This window comes from Hylaeus volcanicus, chromosome 7 (assembly GCF_026283585.1).
Source record: "Hylaeus volcanicus isolate JK05 chromosome 7, UHH_iyHylVolc1.0_haploid, whole genome shotgun sequence".
Taxonomy (NCBI): domain Eukaryota; kingdom Metazoa; phylum Arthropoda; class Insecta; order Hymenoptera; family Colletidae; genus Hylaeus; species Hylaeus volcanicus.
The window spans coordinates 21,870,112-21,880,279 of record NC_071982.1 but is presented as its reverse complement, the minus strand read 5'-3'; the positions used below and the strand labels follow the sequence as shown (position 1 = coordinate 21,880,279).

Below are 10,168 nucleotides of genomic sequence, written 5' to 3'. Positions count from 1 at the left end.
CCTACGACAGAAGATCAGGCGGTGGTTCACCAGATCGTCGTATTAGAATGTCCCAGCCAACCCTAAACTCCAGCTTCAGTGGCATCAATTTCGCTGGAATGAACCGTGGCACCAGGCTCTCCTACATGAGCCTTCGAGCAGCATCAGGGGATAACAGCGTTAATGAGGAGAGACTATCAGCACCGAGTGTGCACGGTGGTAGCTCCAGAGGAAGCTTAACGATGGATCAAAGTTCCGCGAGGCTCTCGCAGCCGGATGTGCGACGGTTCACGTTGCGACACGAGGCCCCGGCGAAGAGGGAACGTCTTTCTCAGCCAACTCTGATGAGTGGCGATTATCAGCCTGGTCGTGGACAACAGAGACTATCTCAACCTTGTCTAAGTACAGGGAAAGAGCTCAATCTGCCCACGATGGTGTTCCATTCGCCCTCGCCGCCGCCAATCAAGCACAAAAGATTCTCTCCAGCCATACACGCCAGTCAAAGGGACAGACTATCACAGCTGGACTTTGGTGCTAAATATAGAAACTTCAAAGAGTCCGCCACGACGAAATTTAACCGTGACAGGTTCTCGATACCGGAGCTGGAGACGCAGAACGATCTCAAGCTGATAGCTGGCACGCCCAAGCAGAGGTTCAGCCTGGACAGCCAGCTGACGCGAAGCCAGGATGTAACACGGTCCAGATTGCTACCTATCGCTAGTTCACCCATCAGCGAACACCAGCAGACTAAGCTGGACGAGCCAACTGGGATCCCTGGATGTATGCTCAAGAGTCCAACAAAAGAAGGCCTTGGAAGCGTGCTCGTGGCAACCGCCACTCCAATATTACCTGCGTATGAGAGACAATTACTATCCTCCGAGTTGCTTTCGATCAAGAAGAGCATTGGAACAGGCTCGACCGCGAGCAAACTCCCCCCAATCTCACCTATTCACACCAGAGAGAGGATGTCGGTGCCAGAGATAAGGAACTCGAGTCTACGCCGATTGCTCGATCCTCCGACCAGACAAAGGCACAGCATCACGGGCAACCTGAGACAGAGCATCATCACGCCGCTCAAGCCACTCGACTTTGGCAAGAAATCGCCGAAGCATCTGTTCGAGGAAGCTCTGGAGAGATTCAGGAGGGACGAGAAAGAGGAGAACCGCAAGAATGAGATGTCTAACTCTGAGACCATCGTCGACATTGTCGACGGGCCCAAACATATACAGAAACACTATTCGTACACTTACGAGAACACTGACGAGAGCTCCACGCTGCTCAGGAAGATAAGCGTGTCCGCGATACCGAAGAAGAAGTATTTAGAAAGCAATTTCGACGAGAACGAGCAGGTGATCACGACTGTGATCGAGACAGACGTGCCCATGATAATGGCCAGTCCAAAATATACTAAGAAATCGTCCTATTCGAGCGACACTCCTAAGTGGATCAGGAAGTACTTGGAGAACGAAAGTCCAAAGGTGGGGAGGAAAACAACTATTAACAAGAAGGAGAGCAGGAGGAACAGTCGAAGGAAAAGCTCGTTGGAGTCGATGGAAGGTGATAAGGTTTCAGATAAGGTTCGCTCCAAGTCGGTTGGTAGCAGCGATAGAAACCCTATGGTGAAGAACACCGTTCTGCAGTCTGAGTCGAAGAACATGAAGAACACCTACGTGAGGATCGTATCCTCTAGCAACGCCGTGCGCGAAAACAAGTACGAGGTGAAGGTGGAGAACAATTGGACCGATGGAAATGGATTGTACGACAACGAGTGCGAGGACACCGACTCCGACGATTCCACGTCCATTTAAATTAAAAGAATGATATACCTAGGGTCAACTGAACAAAGGGATGTGAAATAAAAATGCGAGGAAACAAAAATAAACGCTTACAACAGAGTTAAATTACATTTACGAATTGATGCAAGGGATTTAAAAAAAAAAATAAAAAGAATTTTTAGATTCTGTACTTAAACCGCTCGAATTTAAACTGTAACCTGAAACAGACAAAATCGGTGGCTGATACTGAATGCTTTTATTTAGTTCAAACATTCGTTGAAAGAGAACATAGAAAAAAGGAGGAACAATACCGAATACGGACCACGCATTATGAGATAACTCGACCAGCCTAAACACACATCTTGAGAGCGAAATAAGTTAACGAGCTTCAACTAAAATATTTTCTCATAGACTTGTATATATCGTGAACTCGACACAGAGATTTCGAAAAACAGAGAGTACATATATATAACAGGTTGTTCCATTCTTCATGAACTCGCGTATCTCTATTGTAACCTTGAAGATTACTTTCAGTAATAGCAGAGATCGTTTAGTTGCTCGTGATAAATGAACCTGTATATATTTATAACGAGGACCTCTGAATCTCGACGCATTATATTAATTTAAATCGAGCTAGGAAACGTTGACTTTTACCAAAGTAAAACTAAGGTATCGTGTAAATAATCGAATTATATTCGCTTGTACTAGCATCGCTAAATGTTTACTATGAGTATAGTTAGCAAATTTTGGAAGAGGACAGGAATATAAATTTCTAGTTTACTTCCATTATAATTTTTGAACATTTACTGCTGTGGATGAAAAGTCAGATATGTTTTAGCTATGTTATCAGCGTATAAAAAAAACATTAGCCAAATATTCCACTGATTGCCATGATTTTACAGTAATATATGTTAAAAAATTATTTTCTTTCGATACTAGTCATCAATGAGATTCATGTGTAAATACAGACACCGTCTCAAACACCTACTAACGATTGTTGCATAGCATTAATATGGTTTCAATTCTTATCAGAGAATAATTATAAGCATCTGTCGAGACGATAATGCCATTCGAATAGTCTTCTAGAAAAAGAGAAACTTTGTACTCTCCTATGCAATTATACTACCAAAGACTCATTTGTCACATAAATATTATATTATATTATATAACGACATTATAATGCTATGATATTATAACATTGGGACATAATCAGTGTAATGTTATGATATCGTAAATTGAGTATGAATGTAATGTTGAGGTTATGATTGTGAAACTTAGTTACCATTTATCGTTAGCTTAAAAAAAAAAGATAGTTCTTTATGTATATCATTTAATATAAAAGAAGTTATATATTAAAATGTAATCAACATGAAAAGTATATAAAGTGTATTTAATTTTTAACACGTTGTATGTACACCGTTTATACCTTATAATTAATTTCTGATTAAAACATAAACAGATAGCATGTAGCACTTAACCTGTTTTGCTATGAAAACAAGTGAAAAGATAAACAAAAATTGTAAGTTTCAAAGTACTCACATACCATTCTTGATAAAATGCATCTATTGAAAAATTCTTGTATGTACATAGAATCGAGTTTTACAGTTCGCTTGAAAAAATCGTTTAAAAGAACTAAACCATATATATTCACTGAAGACGTAGCAAACCACTACACATTTTAAATTGACATGATCATAACACATGTAAATTTTGATTATTACCTCGAAACTACTCGATCGGTTTCCTGAAAATCATTTGTATATTTAAATCTAGCCTTATAAAATTTATGTTACTATTGCAATTTGAACACGATGGAAAGATAAGGCTAGTTTGTAAAGTTGCGAGACAACTGTATGAAATATAGTACGCTATCAAGTAACAACTTTGTTACGAAGACGGTGTTCTTTCAGACACGGCATCGAACAGAAGCGATTGCAATTGTATTCGAACGGAATCTGACCAGCCATATCTACAGCACATTGGAAACATCGTGAAACCAGAGGGCAACCTTGCTTTACAATACGTTGTTCGGCAGCTAATGCTCTCTGCAAATTATAAGTGCATAGAACTTTTAATGATAGAGTCTACCATTATTGAATGAAAATATGCTCTTATATATATCGGAGCGCATACCTTTTCTCTATCACTGAGACTAAGGAATCTTTGTTTGGAGTCTTCCTCTTGCTTTTTACGTTCAAATTCTTTTCTTTTCACTTTTTCCTTTTCCCGTTTCATTTTCTTCTGTTGCCTCTTCCTCTCTAATTCTTCTTGTTCTATTTCATCGGTAAGTGGCCCGGGTATTTGAGACTTTATAAGAAATAATATTGTTAGTCAAGGACAAATATTAATAATATTGTCATTAAATAAAACATGACAAATAAAAACCTTAATGTAATTAAACTTATGAGGATTGCAACCCATAAACCTTCTAAAAGTGTTTCTAGTTTCCTTATCATTAGCTGCCACATATGGTGTTTGAAACTTCTTGTTTTTATGACTAGGGTCCGATCCAATTTCTAATAACTGCCTGAAATCAAGTACCCTTACAACAGTTGTTCAAAATAAAGGAAATGTTAGAACGAACCGTCAATTTACCATACTAGTTTCAGGTGACCACCAAGAGCCACCAAATGTAACATCGTATTACCATCTTCATTAGGATCATTTACCAGTTTTGTTACATCGTCCATACTTATAACCGAACTGTCTTCAACAGCTGCCTCTCCTTTGTTATCTCCCTCCAATTCCATGTTTTTTTCTACCTCCACTAATAAACTGTTAATAACAGACGACAACAATTCATTGTCACCCAATTTGCACGCGGACCATAATTTAATTTTAGCGCTACTTAGAAGTTCATTCATTGTACAATCTAAAAAAAACAAGTTTTATTTGAATATATACAAAATATCTACACGATAAAAGTAACGCAATAAATTACCATCTTTTTTCGATTTCTTCCTCTGTCGTCGAGTCTTCTTATTTTTCATGTATCTTGGCACAGTGTCTTGGAAAGCAAGTAAATGTTCGGTTAAATCTACTTCTAAATCTTGTTCAACAAAAGATACGTCCATTGGAATATCATTAGTGCCTAATTGACTATCTAGTTCAGACTCTGAAGATGACTGTGCTAATCTGGCAACGATATCTGAAAAGTAAGCAGAAATATTGTGATTCGCTCGATTATTAAATACATAATACTTCGAAATTTGTACCCGGCAAAGGACGACACGGGCTCTTTCTTGGTTTCGCTCTGTCTATGTGAGATCGTGAGCTTTTATGTTGTCTTTCGGGAGAAGATTGTGGAGGTACTTTATTTTTATCGCTATCCTGAGGATTACGCGCATTATTGGCAGCATTAGACACGCAGTTTCCATTTTCTACTTTTTCCAATGTTTCGCTAGGTATTTCAACTTTCGCAACCTTTTTCCTAAGCGGTTGACGCGGAGAAATAGGGAAAGAGTCCGTAAAAGCAGCCGCGGAACCTAAGGTATACAACCAAGTACAAATGAGAGCATTAAAACAACCCAAATTTGGTTATAAATACATACCATAAATTTCCATGGTACTTAATATATCATACACCCTTTTAACTTCGCTAAATGTTGCCCTACGAGTCGGAAAAGGCAATGGTCTTAATCTCAAGTCATTTTTATCTAATGGAGGATTTTTCCCTCCGAACAATACAGTGCGATTGTATGGTCCAACCGCTCTATACAGGATTAAAGAGGAAATATTAATATGAGACGACCACGATTCAAGTATTTCCTGCACATGCTGAAAAATAAGAACATTTTAATATATGCTTACTAAGTAAATAATATTCAAGCCTGTGAACCAAATACCTGAAGTAGAGAAGCTTCGTTATAACGGCGCAAACTCGATCCGGCACTTTTGGTATGGTTAGTCGTCGTACGCGAACTTTGTGCAAATCCCTGCTTCGCTCGTACGGTGTAAGAATGAAATGTTTTGTGCACAATGGGTTCTCCATCTGAAGAAATAATGTATTTATTTACGTAATAAGTGTGTACATGTTTACATTATATAAAATGTTATAAATCAATGTACCTTGGAATACAGCTGCAGCAAAGTGTCCTCCTCCAATCATGATGACAGTCCATGTTGCTTTTTTCCCACTTCTCAATGCTTGAGCTATCATCTCATTGTCTACCTCAGGAATTTCCTAAAATGTAATTGGATCTCTCCTGATCTGGCAAGTATAGACACGCCATGTGATTCTAACAAAGTAGATTAAATCACAAAATAAGATCATAGACAAGTATGTCTGTGCTTATAAAAAATTGGCTATAAAACTATATCTCCTAAGCATCACAAATGAACAGACCTTCTTGCTATGAAGTAAACACCTATATATACTAAATATATTTCCATCGTCGTTCTCAAAGAAGACTTTAGAATGACGACTGGCAATGGCTAATAAAGTTTCAAGTTTTTTTTCCTTTACAGTTTCATCGCAACATTCTGTATCTGAGCTATCAGAAATTGATTCTGCACCTCTTGTTTTTTTCTCTATTTTCTTGTTCTTATTAATAACACCTTTATTGTCGTAATTTCCACTAGGGGAACCACTTGTCTCTGAGGTACACGTCTCATCTTCATTTTCAGATTCTACATCACTCCCAGATAAACTTGAAACATCCCCTATAATATCAATAATATTATGTATTCTACTTTAAGAGGAATTATTGTATACAACAAAATTAATGTTTTGCTAAAATACCTTCATCAGCTAAAAGATTAAATTTATCCTCACTGATGGATTTTAATCCATTTAAACGCTGTTTCAAATTATATCTGTGCCAATCTAATTTATAGTGAAGTCTCTGTTGAGCTTTGTTTTCGAATACGGCATTGCAAAATGAACAACTTAAGGAATCAGATACAACTAAATCATCCAGTTGACCCAATACTTTCTCAGTTTCTGAAACTAAAATAATACAACAATGTTTTAATTGTAGGATAAAGTGTATGGTTCTTTATGCCATACATCTGGATATTACGATTATTTTTAATCATTTATTAGGTTTCTGGAATTCATAACAAAAAAAAATTTTAATGTTAAACATATGGATCACTTTGAAATAATTGAAAGTGGCTGGATATCAATTGTACCGAGTCGATGACGTAATTACATGACAAACAAATAAAAGAGTCGAAAGTTCTTCCAAAAGAATGCCACGTTACGAAAAGCACAAACGTGCAACGTATAAATACTCTAATCATAATCTTGTGTACAAACATGAACGATGTAAGACAGTGTTCAGGTGAAGTAGAAAATTGCAAACATAATTACCTGACGGTGCTCGCGATTGCATGCATTGTGCAACTTTTATTCCTCTTGTAATTCTATTAAAGTCTTCTTGGTTGTATATTTTAAACATTTGATGATCCATCGTTTGTGTTGTACTCGTAATTGTGATCCAATAGAGATGTTTCTGGCAGTACGTTGGAAAAAGAAAATTCGGTTATTGTCTAAGAAAAAATTGTAATCTGTGAAAGGTGAATTCGATCGAGTGTAAAATTGACAAGGACACGACTATTTGCCGATGCTGCTGAAGTCGAACAGTGTAATAGTAGTAGAGCCTAAGTGCAACGGTGTGTGGACATACACATATGCATAAATAACTAGGAAGTAAAAATGTGTCGTACGTCACTGAAACGTAGGCTTCTGATTGGTAGAATACGTCGTCATCGATGTCATTCTACCAATAGGAAGTATTATACATTTCGTATACTTGTGACATCACGCACGCTAACGTATTCGTATACGTATACATCGCGATAATGATTACACAGCACACAGAATTTTAGGGCTCCAAACCAAGTTATTGAAAATTTTATCTAACAATTTGTAAAACAAAAATATATAAAAGAATGGATTACATATATGGAATGAACGAATTAAAAAGTTATTCACCCTGTATAAGTACAGTTTTTAATTTATTAACACCATAGTTACAACAGTAGATATTTACATTCAAATGTAAATTATATTTAGAGAATAAATAATAACTTTGCAAGAATGCTCTACTTTGCTCTTATTAACATCAACCTTCAAAGAATTAAGGTTATTGTTCTATTTCTGTACACATACAAAACATCGAGAGGTACAACATATAATACTTTGTTAAGCTGTGGAGAGCTTGTTTTAAATTATCAATAAATAAGGATTTTACAAACACATTATCAGTCTTAAACGTCGAGAGATTTAGACAGTACAAAAAATGTTCATCAGTGATAATATAGTAATTTTGTACTTTGCAATGTTTTAAGTATAGTAAGTATTACACATTATAGCTTAGCATACTACGCTTTTAGCAAATTCTACTTGCACTTAATACTTTTTTCATACATAAAATAGTGAAATAAGATATATATGATAAAGAAAATATTATTTTGTTATTATACATAAAGAAAGCTATTTTTACCATGTGAACCACTTTTTGCTATGAAAAATATATTATTGAACTTTATATAAGATGAATTATACAAAATTAATATCAGAAGTTAACTGTTAAATAAATATCATAACTGGGAAAGAACTTACAATAATATTGTTAGTTAATATAAACAACAAATAAATATAGCGAATGCAGAGTATTGTGCAATCAAAAAATTTTGTGACTTATGCACGGACTCCTACATTCTCTTTTAATACATTAAAGACACATATAGATGAAAATTAATATTCCATTTAATGCTCCAATCAAATAATTCATTTGTATTCCTGATGTCCTTGAAAGCCTGAAAAAAGTGTAAGGGAAGATAAAAAAGCATTGAACAGATACATCCAAGGGACAGTTCTAAAATCAGTATTTGTCAATCATTATTTTATATCAAAACTTACCATTCTTTAGAAGGAGCAAAAGGGGAAGGTGGATTAATTCCAGGAATGCTACTATCTTTGTAAATTATGAACCAGCTATAACTTGTTATTGTGAGACCACTTAATGTTGCTTTTATCAACCATCCATATGATTTACATAACAATGTTGTTACATTTGCAACATTGTATTGACTAACGTTAACAAACTTTTCACTCACAGCAGCTAAGTATTTCACATTAGACTGTGACATATCAGATATGCGTGACAGTTCAAATTTATTTGTAATATTTGAAAATGCAGGTATCGATGATATTATATGTTTAGGATTATTTTTTAGCTGCAAACTATTCCCTGAGGAGACGATATTAAAATATCAAAACTAATAATGTATATAAAGTACTTTTAAATATGCAATTCCTCCACAAACTGATTTGTGGATTGATTTTTTATTAGCAAAATATAAGAATTTATAAACAGATTATAATCTGGGAATAATCTATTTGAGATTCAGATAACTTGTGATATTTTATTGAAGATATTAATGAATATTAGAAGCTAATAAACTGGAAAAGGGTTTTGTATACATACATGGCAATAATCTCTTGGAAATTCAATTGTGGACAATACAACATTGTTCAGGTTATTAATACATACAGATTGGACACGAAAGTTTGAAGTCAATACAAAGATATCGTAAAAAAGGTATAACAAATACCACATTTCTTATATAAATAAGATAAATATCAAACAAGACATAGACATTTAACATACATTGACAGACAGTAATTCCACAAATCGTTAACAAAATAAATAATACTATTACACATCATCAGAACGTCACTCACCATAATTCATATACAATTTCCCCAAAACGATTGATAATGACATTACAAAGAACAAATGTATGAAAAACCACTCGTTTATTTGTAATTTATCCCATAACCTCACTGGTACCGCGTAATTTTTGTTTTTCACTGAGTTCTTAGTTCCATTCGAGTGTAAATCCATCTTTTCAATCATCCTGCTCATCTCCAATTATGGGAAAGTCATGCACGTTAAAACTGCATCGAAGATCAGGAATGACAAACGATACGAACATACGAACTGCCAAAAATAACAGTGAATAATAACATGTATATGTGACATAAAATAAACATCACGCTGGCCCTGCGCATGCGCAGTCTTCGACTGGCATCTCAGGGCTGTCTCAACCATTTATTTGTTCTGTCAACACAAATTTTCCTTATGAAAACATCACAGAATTATCACAGGCCATTTAAAAATCATATAAACTGAGAAATGTGTAAAAAAAAAAAAAAAACAGGAGAAAAAGAAAAAAGAAAACTACACGATATGTATCAATTTTGTACTATGTATAAATATTGAAATGGTTTACTCTGAGATAACAAATACGTTCTATATATTTTTGGATAATAAATGGTATCAGCGTCATGAATATATGTATGAAGTGACATATTTAACTCGCGACTTTGGGGAGACATAACCATGCGTATCGGTGGAACGTTACTGTGAACGTAACGACTTGATGGTGGGGCAAAAGATAAG

General features: G+C 35.4%; 2 protein-coding genes across 2 annotated transcripts; one reads left to right on the top strand and one right to left on the bottom strand.

Moving 5' to 3' along the window:
• The first annotated feature begins 46 nt into the window (after window positions 1–46).
• On the top strand, window positions 47–3,155 carry LOC128879730 (uncharacterized). The gene has a single exon (XM_054129148.1). It carries the CDS (start codon window positions 48–50, stop codon window positions 1,785–1,787), a length of 1,740 nt encoding a protein of 579 aa, XP_053985123.1. The 5' UTR covers window position 47; the 3' UTR covers window positions 1,788–3,155.
• LOC128879728 (ankyrin repeat and zinc finger domain-containing protein 1-like) lies at window positions 3,118–9,716 on the bottom strand. Its single transcript, XM_054129143.1, has 13 exons — window positions 9,448–9,716; window positions 7,069–8,519; window positions 6,496–6,702; window positions 6,100–6,416; window positions 5,823–5,937; window positions 5,600–5,745; window positions 5,306–5,531; window positions 4,970–5,239; window positions 4,696–4,902; window positions 4,350–4,626; window positions 4,140–4,281; window positions 3,888–4,061; window positions 3,118–3,799 (listed from the first exon to the last, which is right to left on the bottom strand). Exons 2-13 carry the CDS (start codon window positions 7,166–7,168, stop codon window positions 3,626–3,628), a joined length of 2,355 nt encoding a protein of 784 aa, XP_053985118.1. The 5' UTR covers window positions 7,169–8,519; window positions 9,448–9,716; the 3' UTR covers window positions 3,118–3,625.
• Window positions 9,717–10,168: the final 452 nt, after the last annotated feature.